At 41.5% G+C, this 18,105-nt stretch overlaps 1 protein-coding gene and 1 long non-coding RNA gene across 2 annotated transcripts in view; one reads left to right on the top strand and one right to left on the bottom strand.

Moving 5' to 3' along the window:
* Window positions 1-4,771: 4,771 nt before the first annotated feature.
* Window positions 4,772-7,176, bottom strand: LOC140200226 (uncharacterized). Its single transcript, XR_011886577.1, has 3 exons — window positions 7,121-7,176; window positions 5,116-5,283; window positions 4,772-4,991 (listed from the first exon to the last, which is right to left on the bottom strand). It is a non-coding gene; the product is annotated as an uncharacterized lncRNA (long non-coding RNA).
* A 381-nt stretch (window positions 7,177-7,557) lies between these two features.
* slc9a2 (solute carrier family 9 member 2) overlaps window positions 7,558-18,105 on the top strand; it is a 102,428-nt gene continuing 91,880 nt past the window's right edge. Inside the window, exon 1 of the mRNA XM_072263226.1 lies at window positions 7,558-8,438. Coding sequence (XP_072119327.1) covers window positions 8,141-8,438 — 298 coding nt within the window. The 5' untranslated portion in view covers window positions 7,558-8,140. The remainder of the gene's footprint in view (window positions 8,439-18,105) is intronic.

The following is an 18,105-nucleotide window of genomic DNA, read 5'->3' as shown; positions in this document are numbered from 1 at the left end:
CTGACTTCTTTTAATCCTTCATATCCTGTACTTCGATAAAATCTTCACTCTCCAATACTACTGAAAAGGTACATCAACAAATCTGGCAGAAAGGGTAAACTGCCAATCCAGCACTATTGTACCTTACGATAGAATGTAAAACTCCGTTTTAAAAATGAAATTGCATCATAAAACAAATACGCAACGGAACGGAGATACTGACGAACGTTCTAGCTGGAAAACTAACTGCGTCACCAGAGGTCTTCTCTTTTATACCCGTGATGAAGATGTCATCATGTGACCTCACATCGGTGGGAAAATTACACCAGGTGACCTCCAAAAGACCATGACATCATTCTCACAAGAAAGTCACAAGATCTCCTTGAGGTATGTAACAAGAGGCTGAGATTAGATAAAGCAAAAGAAAGATCTGTAAATACTCAGCAATTCAGGCAGCTTCTCAGGAGAAGAAAACAGAAAGAATGTTTTAATTCAATGAACATTTAACCAAACAGGACAATGTCTGAAATAAGGTGAAAAGAAATTATAAAGGACAGGAAAAGGCATAAGGGGAGCAAGGTATATGAGAGAAGAAATTAATTATCAAAAGAAATGAGGGTGCAAGGCAAAACTAATAACTTGAGGATTCAGAGGAGCAGCCACAGTGAAAAGCAGAGCATTATTAGTACTGAACCCAGTGATGAGTCCAGAGGCCTGAAATAGATCTAGATGAATAATTAAAATAACACACACAATATGGTGGAGGAACTCAGCAGGCCAGGCAGCATCTATGGAAAAGAGTGAACAGTGGACGTTTCAAACTGAGACCCCTCATCAGGACTGGAGAAATCCCCCAGTCCTGCCGAAGGGTCTCGGCCTGAAACGTCGACTGTACTCTTTTCCATAGATGCTGCCTGGCCTGCTGAGTTCCTCCAGCATTTTGTGTGTGTTGCTTGGATTTCCAGCAGCTTCAGATTTTCTCTTGTTTGTGAGTAACTAAAATGCTCACATTAGACAGTGTAGGATGTTAAGAGCAGAAAATGTGATGAAGAATTAATTTCATAGCTGGGTGATATTGCCTGAAGTGGGATCCTGTGGTTGAAAGCACCAACAAGTGGTATTTTAGCTTTAATCCCACTTTCCCATATCCCTTGACTCCCTATTTATTATCCTCTGCCTTGATGATATTCAATGACTCTGCCTTCACAGCCATCTGGGGTTAGGAATTCCAAATAGTCAATATGATTCTTCTCCTTTCTACCTTAAATGGATTGTCTCTTATTCTGAAAATGTACCCCTCACTTCAAATAGCCTTTTGTAAATCTGCCACAGGGGCTTATTGTCTCATTTAGGCCAGACAAGATCAAGATGACAACTTTTCTGAACTAGTGGGGTTTTTAAAAACAATCCTGTAGGTTTTGTGAGTCAATCATTACTAAAACTAGGTGTAGTTGTAAAATTTCAGATTATGAACTGACTTTAAATTCCACAACTGCAGTGGTAGGTTTGGACTTCAGATCTCTGCATTGCTAGTCCAGGCTTCAGGCAATTTTACAGTCGTACCTTTACATGCAATAACCAGAACTCCAGCAATATGCAAATAACACTGAAGGAATTGTGTCAGTGATATATAAAAAAATTTTAAAACTGCAGAAGCTGGGAATCTGAAGGAAAAACAGACAAAGCAGGAAATACATAGCGGGTGAAGCAACATCTATGTGAAGAGAAACAATTAACTTGAGATGAAGAACACAATAATAAAAACAATTAAATATAAATACATAATATAGCTTAAGTACATAGATTGATTGTATATTCATAAAGTGATGCTAGGCATAAGGTGACTCTGACAGGAAATGATAAAAGTGGTGGTGGGGGGTTTTTGAGGGTAGGGTAGTGGGTGGAGGTCTTAATCGGTCTTAGTGTTAGAGGAAATTAACTGTTTTTGTGTCTGGTGATCATGTGTGGATACCACGAAGCCCCCTCCCCAATGGGAGTGGAGCAACAGTGCATCAGCAGTTGGGATGGGACCCTTCATGATTTTGCAGACCCTTTTCCAGCATCTTTCTGTATATGTGTCCCTGATGGTGGATAGGCTGGTGCTGGTGATACATTGGACAGTTTTTGACTACCTATTGTCTATTCTTCCTGTTTGCTGCAGTGCAGTTTCTGCACCATGCAGTGATGCAGCAGGTTAGGATGCTCTCTACTGCACATCTGTAGAATAACATGAGTATAGATCTGCTTAGTCCAACTTTCTTCAGCCTCCTCAGAAAGCAGAGGTGTTGGTGAGCTTTCCTGATTGTGTAGAATGTCTTCTGGGACATGAGAGATTGTGTGAGACGTGCACGCCCAGGACTTTGACACTTTTCTCAGTTTCCACTGCTGTGCTGCTGATGTGAACAGGGGTATGAGTAACCTGAGTTCTCCTGAAGTCGATAAACATCTCCTTTGTCTCATTGAAATTGAGAAAGAAATTACATGCCCAGCACCAGGCTTAATGCTCCTCCATCTCCTGTCTGTTGGCTGTCTCATCATTGTTGATAAGCCCCATCACTGTCGTGCCATCAGTGAACTTGGTAATGTGATTACTCGTGTGTTTGGCTGTGTAGTCATATGTGAGCAGAATGCAAAGCGATGGACTCAGCACACAGCCCTGGGGGGCCTATGTTGAAAATGATGGGGAGGGCGATTATACATTCTGACTATCAGACGTTTGTTGGTTAGTAAGTCCAATACCCAGTGGCACAGTGGTGTATTTAGACCTAGGAGAAGGAATTTGTTCACCAGTGTCTGAGGGACAATAGTGCTGAGTTACGAACTGAAATCTAGAAGCAGCACTCTGACATATGTTTCTTGATAACAAACCCAACCAGTCCCCTCCACCACCGCCCTCCTCTGACTGGCAGAACCAGTACTCACCCTCAACAGTTTCCTTTTCAACTTCTCACTCTGTTTTGGAACTCAAGGTTTAGCCATGAGCCCCAGCTACACCTGCCTTTTCACTACATGGAACAGTTCATGTTCCAAGCCTTCCTTGGTCATGCTCCACAACTCTTTCTGCACTACATTGATGTCTTCATTGGTGTTGCCTCTTGCACCCATGTTGAGCTCATCAATTTTATCAACTTTGCCTCCAACTTCTACCCCGCCCTGAAATACACTTGGTCCATTTCTAACACCTCTTTCCCCTTTCTTAATCTCTCTGTCTGCATTACTGGAGACAAATTTTCTGCTGAAATCTTTAGCATCCCACTGATTCCCATGGCTATTTTGACTATACCTAATCCACCCTGTCTCCAATAAAAACACCATTTCCTTTTCTCAGGTCCTTCATCTGTGCTATTTTCCTTTCCAGAACATCAGAGAGGTCCTCCTTCAGCGAAGAACAGGGTTTCCCTTCCTCCACTATTGATGCTGCCCTCAGCCACATCTCATCCATTTCCCAGACATTCGCACTCACCCCAACTTCCCACTGCCTTAACAGTGTAAAGTTTCCCTTGTCCTCACTTAGCTCCCCATGAGCCACTGTATCCAGTACATCATTCTCTGTAACTTCCAGCATCTTCAACGGGACACTACCACCAAACAAACTTTACCCACCCCTCCCACACCACTCTCTGTTTTTCACGGGGATCATTCCCCCTGTAATTTCTCTGTCCATTTGTCCCTCCCTAATAATTTCCCTCCTGGCACTAATCCCTGCAAGCAACAGAACGCTACTCCACCTGTTCATTGGCCTCCATTCTGGGACCTAAGCAGTCCTTCCAGGTGAGGCAGCACCTCACTTGTGAATCTTCTGGGGATCTTTTATATCCGATGGTTCTGCTATGGCCTGCTCTACATTTGTAAAACTAAACATAGATTGGGGACCACCATCGAGCACCTCAGTTCTATCTGCAGAAAGTAGAATTTCTCAGTGACCAATCATTTCAATTCCTATCCCCATTCCTCTTCCAACATGTTGGTCCAAAGCCTCCTCTTCTGCTATGGTGAGGCTACTCTCAGGTTGAAGGTGCAACAGTTCATACTCCGTTTAGACACTCTCCAACCTGATAGCATGAACATCGATTTCTCCAACATCTGGTATTTTTTCCCTCTTCTTCATTTCCCTACTCTGGCCTCTTTCCTCTTCTCCTAACCTGCCTAACACCTCCACTGATGCACTCCTCGCTCCCTTTTTTCAATGATCCACTCTCCTCTCCTGTTAGATTCCTTCTTCTTGGCCCTTTGCCTTTTCCACTTATCACCTCCGCCCCCCCGCAGCTCCTTACTTCATTACACCCCTCCCCACCCACCTGGCTTCACCTATCAACTTCCAGCTTATTCTTCTCTCAGTCCTCCCACCTTCTTATTCTGCCATCTTCCCCCTTTCTTACCAGTATTTATGAAGGCTCTCGGCATGAAGCGTCGACCGTTTATCCATTTCCATAGATGCTGCCTGACCTGCTGAGTTCCTGCGGCATTTTGTGTGTGTTGCACTGGATCTCCAGCAGTTGCAGGACCTCTTGTGTTTCAGACATCAGTGTCCTTGTTTTCTAGGTGCATGGCAGATGCGATGGCATTTGTGGTAGAGCCGTTCTGTCCATAAGCATATTGGTGAATGCATACCACTTCTCTTATTTGTTTCTAAGCTGCGTATCTTTTGCTTTTGTTTCAGATTCCATTTACTGAAACCATTTGTTGCCTTCACCTATCACCTTGAAGCCTCTGTTGTAATCCCCACCCTTCCCTCCATTAATTGGCTCAATTTGCCATTCAACCCCCTCCTTACCTGGATCCATCTGTTGCTTTCCGGCTCTTCCTCCCCCATCTTATTTTATCACCTATCTCCCCTCTTTCCATTCAGATGAATAGTCTCAACCAGAACCTCTGAATGTCCATTTTCCTCCAATGACACCACCTGACCTGCTGAGTTCCTCCTGCAGCTTTTTTGTTGTCCCAGATTCCAGTCTCTCTGTCCTTCACCTTTCTCAATGAGACTGAAGGGCAAAAACAGGAGGGTGTCTAAACTGGGCACAGAAAAAACACAAGGAGAGACAAAATAAACTTATAAATAGCAAAAACATTTACAGTACTTATGAAATAATCTAACAATATTGGGCTGCCGAATGGTACAGCTGGTAGAAGTCTTACCTCGTGATAGCTGAGACCTGGGTTCAATTCTGAGCTCAGGAGCTGTCAGTGAGGAGTTTGTATGTTCTTCCTGTAACAATGTGGATTTCCTCTCATAACCCAAAGGATTAATTGGTTTATTGTAGGCTTCTGTAACTTGCCTCCTAGTGTATAGGTGAGGAGTAGAATCTAAAAGTTGGTGCACAAGTCAGTAGGGGTAGTAACAGAGGTATATAGCACCATTACATTTAATAGCCAAGGCACTGAGTTCAATACTTAGGAAGCTATATATCAGATTAGGCACCATGGAGAGTACTGTATTCATTTCTAGTCACCTTCCCCACCAGAAAGGATGTGGATGCTATGGAGAGTGTGCAGAAGAGGTTTATTAGGATTCTATAAGGAATAAAGGACATGTCCAGACATCCTACCTTTCCCAGAAGTTCCGGGAGTCTCCCACATATTGATAGCAGCTCCCTGATGCCCGCAATTTATATACAATATCCCAGAAATGATTTTTTTGAGAGTGAGTGAGTGAGGGGGGAGAGAGAGGGAGTGACAGATGTAGCGAGACAGTGACAGAGAGAGCATCCTGATTGGTCTCTCTTTGTGCTAAGTAGACCTATCAGTTTTCTCTGTGGGTGGGCTTTACAGTCGACCTCTCTCTCTCTCTTTCATTGTCCATCAATTCAGTTTAGTGTCCTGCAGCGCCATGGCAGAGTGTTCCAAAAAAAGAAAATATAAAACGTACTTCACCCCAGACTACACTGAAATGTACCCCTGCCTAATAGGGGTCAAAAATAATGACAGTGTTGCTCACTGCACTGTTTGCAACAGTGACTTTTCTATTGCCCATGGCAGGTTAAATGACTGTAAAGGACATGTTGAGGTGAGTTTAACAGGTGTCATTCATTCATTAGCATAGCTAACGTTATTTAAACTAGCTGGCTAGCTGCTAAGGAGCTACTCTATTGATGTCCTATGTGATGAGGACAAACTCCCTGTAGACTTGCTTAAAGTTGTAATAGAATTTTAAAAAAATGACTCCATGATAAGTTGAGATTCAAAGAGCTCTGACAGTTGATGAAGTTGCTTTTGGTGCTGCCAAATTCTAATTGTGATGTAGAAAGGGCATTCAGCATCGTGCGTCACATTACGATAGAATTCAGAAGTCAGCTATCTCACAAAACACTCGTGAATCTGGTGTCTTGCAAAATTAACAAATTAATTGACACAGACTGCTATGAGGTTGAGACTTCCAGCAAAATGTTCAAATCTGCCAAGCAAGCCACATCACGGTACAAGGAAAGTTTGCAAAAGAAATAGAAAAGCTATTTGCATTAGCATTCAGCTCTTAGCATTGAGACTGCCAACAAAATACACAACAAGGTGTATATGATCAAATCAATTGTTGTGTCCTTTCATAATCAAGTGTCCTGTATACATACATCCTTGGAGGTCGACGGGGGGAGGGGGGAAGATATGGGGTTGCGGGGTTAGGGTGGTGGTGCTACCTCCCTGAAATGAGTTTTTGCAAGGTGGGATGTCTGCATGTGTTATGAGGAAAGTTTGGATAAACTTGGGTTGTTTTCTTTAGAGCAGCGAAGGCTGAGGGGGAGACCTGATAAAAGTTTATAAAGTTATAAGCGGCATAGCAGGAGTAAAGAGCTGGTATCTTTATCCCCCGGGTTGAACTGTCTAATACTAAGATGGCGGGAGGAGGAGTTCAAAGGAGATGTGCTAGTCGAATTTTATTTTTAATTTTACACAGAGAGCGGTGGATTCCTGGAATGCGCTGGAGATGAACACCTCAGGGAATGTTAAGAGGCTCTTTTCTGGCACGGGAATGTGCAGCGAATGCTGGGATGTGGACCAGACGCAAATGAAAGGGATTAGGTGACATGAGCTTTATTGGTTCAACGCAACATAGTGGGCCAAACGGCCTGTTCCTATGTTGTATCCTTCCACATTCCAACCTGAAGGAAGTTGATGAAAATATGGGGAGTACAAGAAAAATGAGATTCACCTAGCATTCGCGTAAATGGGCGGTTGATGGCTTGTGCAGATTCGGTGGGCTGAAGGGGTCTTGCTTCACGCTGACGACTCTAGGATGTTTTGATCACGGTACAGCCTCCAGTGCTACTATAAATGTCCCGTCTGCCTATAAGTACCTGATATGTCAGCGTCACAGATCTCCATTCAAAAATCCTCAGCAGAAATACAAGATTCACATCCACAGACCTTTCCGAATTAATGCCGTCCTGCTTTTAGCAATCAAGTGCGCATTGGACCGCCAAACACAATCCGTCCGAGGCACTCAGGGCAGGATCGGTGGGAGGAAACGGCGTTTCCGATCGAAGCCCTAAATCAGGACAGTTCCCTCCCTCCTGCCGATGCTGCAGTCTCTTGTGTAACTTTGCATATTAGACCGCCTTCCCGTAACCTAACAGCCTTTAGTGAAAATCACCTTCCTAAAGTTGTTTTATGTAAATTTAAGAGTGTCGGGAACGTCTAATATTACAGTCGTCCTACAAAATTTGCTGCGATCCCTGCATTCTCCTGTGAGCAGGCAAGCGCTTTACTTGGCCGGGTGGGACTCACTACTGCCCCAGGTTGTTTGAGTATCTGTTGATGTTTACCTAAACTGAAAACGGAATCCATACAGGGGCATTAAGGGGTTGTCATGTATATCGGACTGCTGAGCAAGGACTGTAGCTGATTGTCAACGAGAACGAGATTGCTCTGCGTTCCTTGGTTAGTTGTTTCAGTGTACAGGACTTGATTTACCTGATACACCGAAAGGGGAAGTGCAGTCAGTATCAATGAGCTGTAAAAGTAAACTACTAGCACGTTCGTCGGAGGGCGGAAGTTGTTGCACCTGTTCAACTTGTTTAGGGGACTCTTGTTGACTTATCTTACAGCCTGAGTTAGGCCAGGATGTGTTCAGACCATGTACTGACTCTAACTCTGCAGAATGCGCTGTAATTAACTTGGCTGGTGCATTTTGGCAGAGTAAAGTGCTGATTTCATTTCAGCGTCTGTCACTATGGGCGGTGGATCATCCCGGATTACTGGCAAACACTGCCGTTCATTGCCCCATGTCTATTTCATTTTACTAGCTTATTTTTTAAACTCGTTTGTGGATGCTTCTGGAAACAACACGGCTTTCGGTATCCAGGATACGTTAGGCAGTGGACGGCATCATGATTCTAACACATATTACGGCGCTACGGCCTCTACACATCAGGAGCAGCGACTTAGTGTCTTCTCCCTGGATTACTACCACGTACAAGTTCCATTCGAGATCACCCTTTGGATACTCCTGGCTTCCTTAGCTAAAATTGGTAAGCTTGAGAAGATAACAAACTGGCATCGTGTTGAAGAACATTTCCACAAGTGGAAAACAGCTGTTTGATGTGATTAAACAAATCTTGTTTTAATGTTAATAACACTTAAACAGGCGAATCTAAATGTTACAGTTTAAATCACAGCTTTAGTGAATTGGCTGTTGTGGGGTCCACGTATTCTTCCGTTTTCTCTATCCTTCCCTTTAGTAATAATTCAGTAAATCCATAAATCAAAACTTAGGTGCAGCTATAGAGAAGACTTCGTTATTTACACCTTGAAATTTTTCTTTTAAAGTGTCTATATTTTTTAAAAATACAGCTTTGGCCGTAGTGGTCTTGATATCAAAAGGGTTTTTAAAAAAAACTTTTTATAGAATGTGTAGACCTAGGGAGAGCAAAGCTGTTGAAGCCTGAATTATGAATGAATGACAAAGTTATTGATCCTTTTAGCACAGCTGTTCTATTTCTGCAGAGAACTAAAGAGAAGAGAATGCTTTCCTGGGAATATTACAGTTTGTTAAAAGGAACAGAAAAGAGTGAAAACAAACGGTTGGGGGAAGTAGATATTGCCTAAAAACTGGTGAAATAAGCAATACTGTGTATGGCATATTTAATCCAATGATATACCATTTCATAACTTCCAGTTAATTATTCAGTTGGTAGTGAAATCTTAAGGAACATTTGTTTGGAGCTGGTTTCTTTGCAGCAAACATCTGATGGATGAAATAAAAGAAATATGTTGATAACAGGAATGCCAGCAATGTTAGTAATTCAGTTAACCAGATGAGTGCTGTAATCGATAAGAAAACAGTTTCTGTAATCAACAAAAATAAAAATGCTTGCTGCCCTGAAATTTTAACTCTGCTTTTCTCCTCAGATTGTCCCTGTTGTGCTGAGCATTTTCAACAATTTGTTTTTACTTTGGATTTCTAGCATCTGAAATTTTAAAAAAAATCAGGCAAAAAATACCTGCTCATTATCAAATTCATTATGTTTTTAATATGCATCCCAAGATATTTTACTGAACATATTCAAACACAAAATTGACATTGAGCCAAAGCAAAATTGTTTCAGAGCGGTGACTGAAAGTCTGGGTGAAGAAGCAGACGTAGGAGGTGATAACATTGGAGAATGGAATAGCAGAAACTAGGACTGGCACTGGTGTGCTTTTGCTTGTGTCGTGCTGCAGTGTATTTACTGGGCTGCAACAATTTTGCCTGGTTTGCCACCAGATTGTACCTCTTCGTGTTTTGGCCTCAACTGTTTCAATTTCTTTGTGGAACTAAATTCCCCAAAGCTTTCATCAACCTGTTGTCTATATTTAAGTTGGCATATTACACACCTTCTCTTGTGTCATAACTAATGGAGCCCTCGCTCAGGATCCTGCCATTTATTGGCTGGCTGTATTTCACTCTGTAGACTGAACAGAGAAATAATTGCCTTGGTCCTTGCCTTTCTCTCTGCCAGCACATCATTTTCAGTATGTCCACCAGCTGCAAAGGAATGCTACCACTTGTCCTATTACCCACCCACCCCATCCAACAGCTGCAAACCTTCCTATATTTTGGATTTCAACCCCAGTTCCAATCACATACCTGGCTCATAATCTAGAACTCGTCCGGACATGCTCTAGAACCCAAGATAAGCCTCTGGATTAATGAAGAAACCAGGTTCTGGATTGTCAGACCTCTGAATGAAAGGATGCTAGATTTTCAGAGTTTTACTTTATGCCTTTATTTTTGGAAAAAGATGTGAGGCATTTTATCAACTTGGGGTGAGGGACAGTCTCCCAGTTTCAACGTTTCCTTTGATGAGATTCTATTCTCCTATTGCTCTGATATTCTTGAATTCTTTTTTGCTACCAGATTTCTTTATCCTTATTGTCATATACTCTTAATGTTTCCCTTCCTGTTATCCTTCCTTTGTCTTCCATCTACTATGCATTCCCAAATACTGTTTCATCAGTAATACTTGTATCTATAGAAGACTTGTTTTTGTGACTCTGTTTCTCTGTTACATTACCCTGTTGGCTATATTTTCTGTATTAGTATTTCTAACTTGTCTCTTTCCTTTGGTGAGCTCTCTCAATAACATGTCTACAATTGTGACATCATCTCCTAGATTTCATTTACTAAGATACCACCTGCATCCCTCACCACCAATCCTTTTGCACTTTCGATCAAATTTCTGCCATTTCCATCACTAGAAGATAAGCTGAAAACAAAACACATACTACAAGCCATTCCTTTCTCTGCATTCTGAAGAGGAAATCTGTTTTCGTCATTTCGTTTCTCCAGCATATACATTTCAGTTGTTTTTTTTTTGGCAGATTTCTATACAGTTGTAGCAAATGCAAAGCCAGTTTATCTGGGGCCTCTGGCACCTTGTGTGCTGTACTTTATTGGTCGGTGGGAGTTGCTGCAAGTGTAATCACACTTCTGTCCACTTTTGAACCTGCCTAGCATGTTGGTTATGAACTATACTTACCTCCAAACTTGTTCACCACTTCTCATATCTGTCAAAGAACTGGCTTCCAGGGGAGGATACGTAATCTCACCTGAGCATTTTGCAACCTTCTAAAATTATTGTTTTTAATATGTGGCACGTCTAACGTGGGTGGAAAGATTACTTTTGTCACAATATCAGGGTAGCAGATAGCCGGGGTATCAACTTTTATATAAGCAAAGCATGTGAATTGTTCTGTATATTTAATTTAAAGCCTCTAAACATGGGGGTCAAGGAGGGAGAATATAGAATGTATGTACAGTAATGTATCAAAGCCCATTGGAACTTGTGCTTGAAATTAGATATAGTATCACTTATGGATAGAGTGCTCAGTTTACTCAGTGATTCATTATCTTTTGATAACAAAATCAAAAGAGATTAGGTTTAAAAGAAGTGAGGATAAGGCTGAAGCCACCAAGCCCATTATTTTATTGCAGTATTGCCATTATATATGAGTGCAATGGCCTTGATTGGGCCCCACCTGTGGTTTCACTTGGCATCAGTCCACCGTACAGAAAAAAAGAGGTGTTCTTACTTGATGCATTCAGACATGCATCTAAAATTGACTCTCTGAGATTTTGCATGGTCCTTAATTCATACTTGCTCTGGGTTTGGGTATGAAAGTTGCGAACCTACTCTTAAGCTTACTGGGGTCACTTCTTGACATCGCACCCGCCGATCAATAATTATTGAAGTTAGTCTTTCAATCTGTTCCTGCTATCTTCTTGCATCCTTTTGTCATCTAATGTCCTTGACCTGCACTCAACTATTATGAACAAGCTCAGATAGTGTGTTTAAAAGAACTTGTCCTACACCACAATATTGTGCATTCCACCCTGTTGATCAGCATGTCATCAATGTATTTAGTTTGGCAAGCCTGTTCACAAAATCACAGAATGATAACAGCATACAGAGGTCATTCACCCCATCGTGTGCATGATGATAAAGGTGTTCTCCACCTTCATATGGTATGAAGACAAGTCCTTTGGCTTATGAAGTCCATTTTCATCTACCCGTGTTTGGCCCATATTCTTTATATCCATGTACCTATCCAAGTACTGTACCTTTCAAATGATGTCAAAATACCTGCCTCAACCACTTCCTCTAGCAACTCATTCTATATACTGACCTGCCTCAGGATGAAGAATTGCCCCATGGATTCCTATTAGATTTATCCTCTCTCACCTTAAATCTATGCTCTTTAATTCATAATTTCCACAATCCTCGGAAAAAAATTGATCTCATCTATGCCCCTCATGATTTTATACACTTCTGAACACTTGTTGGTGCGTGGCCAAGTGATTAAGGCGTTGGTCTAGTGATCTGAAGGTCGCTAGTTCGAGCTTCAGCTGAGGCAACGTGTTGTGTCCTTGAGCAAGGCACTTAACCACACATTGCTCTGCGACGACACCGGTGCCAAGCTGTATCAGCCCTAGTGCCTTTCCCTTGGACAACATCGGTGGCATGGAGAGGAGAGACTTGCAGCATGGGCAACTGCTGGTCTTCCATACAACCTTGTCCAGGCCTGCGCCCTGGAAACCTTCTAAGGCACAAATCCATGGTCTCACGAGACTAACAGATGCCTATAATAAGATCATTTATTCTTCTGTGGTCCAGTATAAGCAGTCCCAACCTCTATAATTCAGTCCTGGCAACATCTCCTCTGCACTCTTTCCAGCTTACTGACATCTTCCCTATGTCAGAGTGACTGAAGCTGAACAAAATGTTCCAAGTGTGGCCTGGCCAGTGTCATGTACAACTGCAAAATGCCTTCCAACTTCTATCCTCATTGCCCTGACTGATGAGTGCCAGTGTTTCAAAAGCATTCTTCACTACACTGTCTAACTGCAATACAAATATTCCTAGTTCCCTCTGTTCTACTACACTCCCCAGTGCCCTGCTGTTAACTGTGAATGTCTTACCCAGCAGATCGAGATCCCGCTATGAATCCTGACTTCACTGTCAATGATACTGTCAATCTGTGAACTTATTAACCATGCCTTGTAAATTCTTATCCAAAGCATTTGTGTAGATCATCAATAGCAATTGACCTAGCACTGACCTCCGGGGAACACCACTAGTCATGGGCCTCCAGTCAGAGAAGTAACCCTCCACCATTGTATGTTCTCTGGTTTCATCCAATTGCATTTTTCTTTTAAGCCTTTTAATTTTTTCTCCATGTCACAGTATATTTGTGAATTTTCCTCTTTAAAGACACAATGGAACCAGCTTCCATCACTTCTGCAGGCAGTGACTACCAGGTTTCAACCACACACCGTGGAAGAAGGGTTTTGGGGGGAAGGAAATCATCTTTCCTCATGTCATTCCTCTAAGTTCTCTTCTGTTTCATTTTGTACTTTTCATGCCTAGTCCTCAACTCCCTTGACTGAAGGTACAGCCTTTCCTATTGATTCTGATTTGATCCCTTTACATCTTACATCTTTTAAACATGTGTATCTCCCATTTTCCAGAGGAAGTGGTCTCAGTGTCCCTGCTCTGCCCTTGTAACTACAATCCCTCATCTCAGGAACCATATTTATAAATCTTTTCTGGACCCCCTTTCTATCCTTTCACATTCTTCCTCTAGTGTGGTGACCAGAATTGACAAAATACTGATCCAGCTTCAGATTAAGTACTGAGGTTCAGCATGAACTGTCTGCCTTTGTGTTCTGCCTCTATTCCTGAAGCACAGATCTGACTGTCTTATTAACCACTTTCTCAACCTGTCCTGCTGCTTTCAATGATTTATGCAAACCTGTCTCTCTGCCCTTAGACCCTTTGTATTCGTAATTCAATATTACTTTCCCACATTTTTCATACTAGAATGCTTCTCCTCACATTCATCTGTTCAACTTTACCTGCTATACAATGGCTATTCTATATTCTGTTTATATACCGATGTACCCTGTCACTATCCTTCTCATAGCTCAGAATACTGCCAAACGCTGAAGATTCTTAGCTGTGTAAATACTGGGAATTAGAGAATGAAGTATATTTTGGCTATTTCTGGTCTGTGTTACACTTGGATGGGTGATAGTGTAATCTATATTTGGCTTTGGTAATAAACTAGTTAGGAAAAATAGTGCTTGAGGTTGAAAATGAGAATAGGTTATGTGAGTTGGAGTGTAATATATAACACACAATATATGGAATTTTAAAATTGTCTACTTTTGAATGAGATAAAGAAGTGTTAAAGTTAAAAAACTTTAAATGTTGGTATTTAGAGGTCCATGATTTAGGAGTTAACACGCAGGCATAGAAGCAATTAGGAAGACAAAGTTTGTCTTTATTTCACTTGATTTCAAATACAAAGCATCATAAAGTTTTGGTCCAATTATACAGAGCTTTGTAGATTATGGAAAAGGAAATCTATTCTTCAGGTCATCTGGACTACCTCTGAGAATACGAAAACTCCCATATGCAGATTTTGTGTCTGATGGGTCGGTGTGCTCTGGAATTTAAAAGGATGAGAGGGGATCTCCCACCCAAAAAAAAATTGTTGCCGACTCATCGAAATAGAGTTTGAATGTGTTTCTACAGTAGGTGCAGATTAATTTTTTCTTAAGCTGTTATCCTGTCAGTACACTGAGGTGAGGAATAAAACTGCATTTTTGAGGCTGATCATGATTCTGTGATGAATTTGAACCCCACTGTGTCCCATACATTATCTTTTAATCCCTTAGGCCTCATCCATTATTTCCCAATTTCCACTGATCATTGCCACTTCTCTGGCTGGCCGGTCAGACCTGACCTGTAGCCATTGGCCTGCTTTTCGTGCACTTGCCTCTCCAATTTAGACAGGACCTTGGATACCACCAAGTTCACAATAGAAATCTCCCAACAGGAATAACTTTTAGTGTAATTCACTACAGTTATGAAACACAAAATACCGCCTAAAGAAAGTACTACAATTTTGACACCATTGAATGAGAGTTCAAAAGCTTACTGATGGGAAATATTATGTAGGTTAGGACGTGACATTCTGTTGGCATCATTCGGCAATAACGTACAACATTTGGAGTTCCAAGATCCATAGAGTGCTAACTTCTCTGATTTTTTCTCATTATTCAGAGGATTTGAAAACAAAACATTTAACATTGCAAGCTTTTCTCTGCTGAAGTTTAAATGACACATATGTGTATAGCACAGAAACCTGCCCAGTTAACTTTTGATCCACTTTCTTCTTATTTGAGGCTTTCCCTTAACCATATCTGTGACCTGCACCATTTCATATAATGACGATGTTTATTTGTGAATACCTGTACTTCATTTCTGCATTCCTCAATATTGAATTTGCCTACACAAGGAAAGCTGATCTCAGCTATGCTATGAGACTTCTGCATAATTTGAGTCTATTATCTGATCCTAGTGTAAGGGGGTTTCGTCTCTTACGTTACTGCGTAGGCTAATTAAAATGGCTTCTTTGTTATGTTATACTTGGGAATACGTCTTTGTTATGTTAAATGCTGAGAAAGTTTTTGCGCTAGCAGCTTGTTTTGGGTTAGGCGGTGATAAGATGATGTTACGAACCAATTGGGATAGTTGTTATGATTTTGGTGTATCTGGAAGATTTGTATGTGCAGGGTTTTGGAGGCAGAAGGCGGGAGAGAGAGAGACAGAGGATGGACCAGGTGCTGTGATGTCCGCTAACGGGGTCGGACCCTGAGGAGGGCGTTCGGCGAGGAGACGGAGAGGGACTCATGTGGAGCTTCTGGTCAACCACTGTTGTTGGTCCCAGGCGGCCGGTTGAGGTGGTCCAAGGGGTCACAGGGTGAAGAAGAAGGGTCCTGAGCTCCAACTGTTTATGCACGAAGAGATTGAACATTGATAAGTGTGGCGCCTTTTATTTTCCTTTTATATTTTCTTCTCTATTAATTATATAGTTCCAGTAATATCTATAAACTGTAAATCATTTAATCATATCCGATGTATTGTCTGTTATTTGGGTGGGGTGGGGTACATCACACAGCATCCACACAAACTAATTAACTAGCTTGGCAGGGCCGAGGACTGTTTCCCTAGACGACAGCGAGCCAAGCGACCCTGAGGTTGGCCGGGGGGCTACACTAGTACCTCCAGAGAAGGACAAATCCACAATGATAGCATGTAATGATTCAGAATGAGTTGGTTTGATAAGGCAGAGTGAAGTGCCTTATTGACTCTTACGGAAGCGTTAAAGTCCGTCCTATTTGCAATTGGCAGAAAACCAAATCACAAATAATGTTATTATTTGAATACAGAGGACTTGAGCATTTTATTTCTTGCTGTACCCTAAATCTGGGAACAGGATGCATTTTTATTTAAACCATATTATTGATTTGACATGTTCAGATATTTACAGTGTTGTAACTATAGCCAATATTACTTTAGCTATATGTATAATAACTATTATTAATAACACCTTTTCTGAAGTAAATTGTGGTCAATTATCACCACAAACAACGAAAAAGCAAGCAGAGATGCAGCTGATTCGAAGGATGGGCCGTGCGAGTGCATCACAAAACCGAGGGGCAACATGTTCAAGACAGGGTCGCAGATGGAGTTCATATTGCTGTCACTGTTGGAGTGAATGATTTGGAGAGGAGTCGATGCGGAAGAGTTTCAATGCCCGTCCACCTAATCCGGGTGCAAGGTTCAACCGCTCCAAGCGCTGAGCCAACTTGGTGAGATCGAGAACAGCTTTGGACTGTGCAGCCCAAGTGTATCACTGCGCTGGGGCCCGGGTCCTGGAGCGAGGCTCTAGATGGTGCTTGGACAATTTAAATGCTGGTCCAGATAGACTGGAAAGCCTGGGTGTCGTGAGCAGAGGCGAGGGTCAGCCTGATTTTGCTCACTTTCCAGCAATATTCATTCCTCTCTCCAGCGGCTGTCATCTCTGCGTGTTTTGCAGTGTTTTTGTCCCGCTAATATGATGAACTGACATAGCTAATATGATCAAGCTTAGGTTCACTCCGGCTGCTCTGGGGAGTGGATCTAAGAACTCAGTCACATTTGGAATATTGTCGTTTGCTTCTATTCTTTGCATGATGTGTGTTTCTTTTTCCTCTTTTATGGTCTTTTTTTAAATTGGGTTCTTTGGTTTCTTGCTTTGGAGCTGCCTGTAAGCAAACAAATCTCAAGGTGTATAATTTATAAATTCTTTGATAATAAATGTACTTGAATCTTGTTGAATTGTATGTCACTTTGTTATAAATAATTTGGTGATCTGAGGAAGTGCAAAGCAAAATTTTTCCAAGAGGTGCTTTTGGAAGTTAGCTATTCGATTACATTTTTGATGGCAGCTTGTTTAGACTCCCAGGACATTTGTTTATGGCATACTTTGTTGAGCATAATATATTGCAACTATACTACTTTTATGATAATGGCGAGTAAGATTTGTATCCAAATCTTGCAGAGAGAAGTTAATTTGAGAAGAAGCACTTTGACTGAAGTGAGTAATCTTATTCAAGCTAGGTGTCTGAGAAACTACAATGAAACTACAATAGCACAAACTTGCTATCTTGAATATTATGTTGATAAACATTATTCTGGAAATGTTTACAACATTATAAATTTAAATACATCTTGTACAGGAGAAGTGAGAAGACTTGAGTAAAGAGCTTTGCTTAGTCATAGCAGCACAGATCATATTTCCGTGAAATGTTTCATGGTCGCATTTCACCAGTATTGGCTCCTGTCCATTTCCAAAAGTATCGGTCTAAACATCCTTAAGAAACTAGAGGGGAACTCCAGGCACTTTGCAAAACTACTTCAGTTAATGTTCAAATGTAAGGCGATTGATGTGAAACATTAGCTGTTTCTCTTTCCACAGGTGGTACGGCACTTTCTGCTTTTATTTCACATTTTCAGCATCAAAGGTTTTCTTTTACTTTTCCATTTGTTTAATTCACTTTTGCTTCTCTTCTGCGAATACTCAGCTTGAAGCTTTGCTTCTCTCACTGATAAGATTTCCTCCTGTCCCTTGCTGCTCTGTTGAAAGGCCATTGACCTGAAATGGTAACGCTTCCTCTCTACACAGTGCTCAGCAGATCAAACAGCACTTCTAGTTTCTTTAGCTACACTGATTCTGCAACCCAATATTTCACTCATTAAATTGGGGTACATTTTTTGATCACCATTTAGTTGTGAAGTAAATGTTTGCTGACTTCTGATTAAATGT

Source organism: Mobula birostris, chromosome 7, assembly GCF_030028105.1.
Source record: "Mobula birostris isolate sMobBir1 chromosome 7, sMobBir1.hap1, whole genome shotgun sequence".
NCBI classification, from domain to species: domain Eukaryota; kingdom Metazoa; phylum Chordata; class Chondrichthyes; order Myliobatiformes; family Myliobatidae; genus Mobula; species Mobula birostris.
The sequence above is the reverse complement of the archived record's forward strand: the minus strand, read 5'-3'. Positions and strand labels throughout refer to the sequence as shown.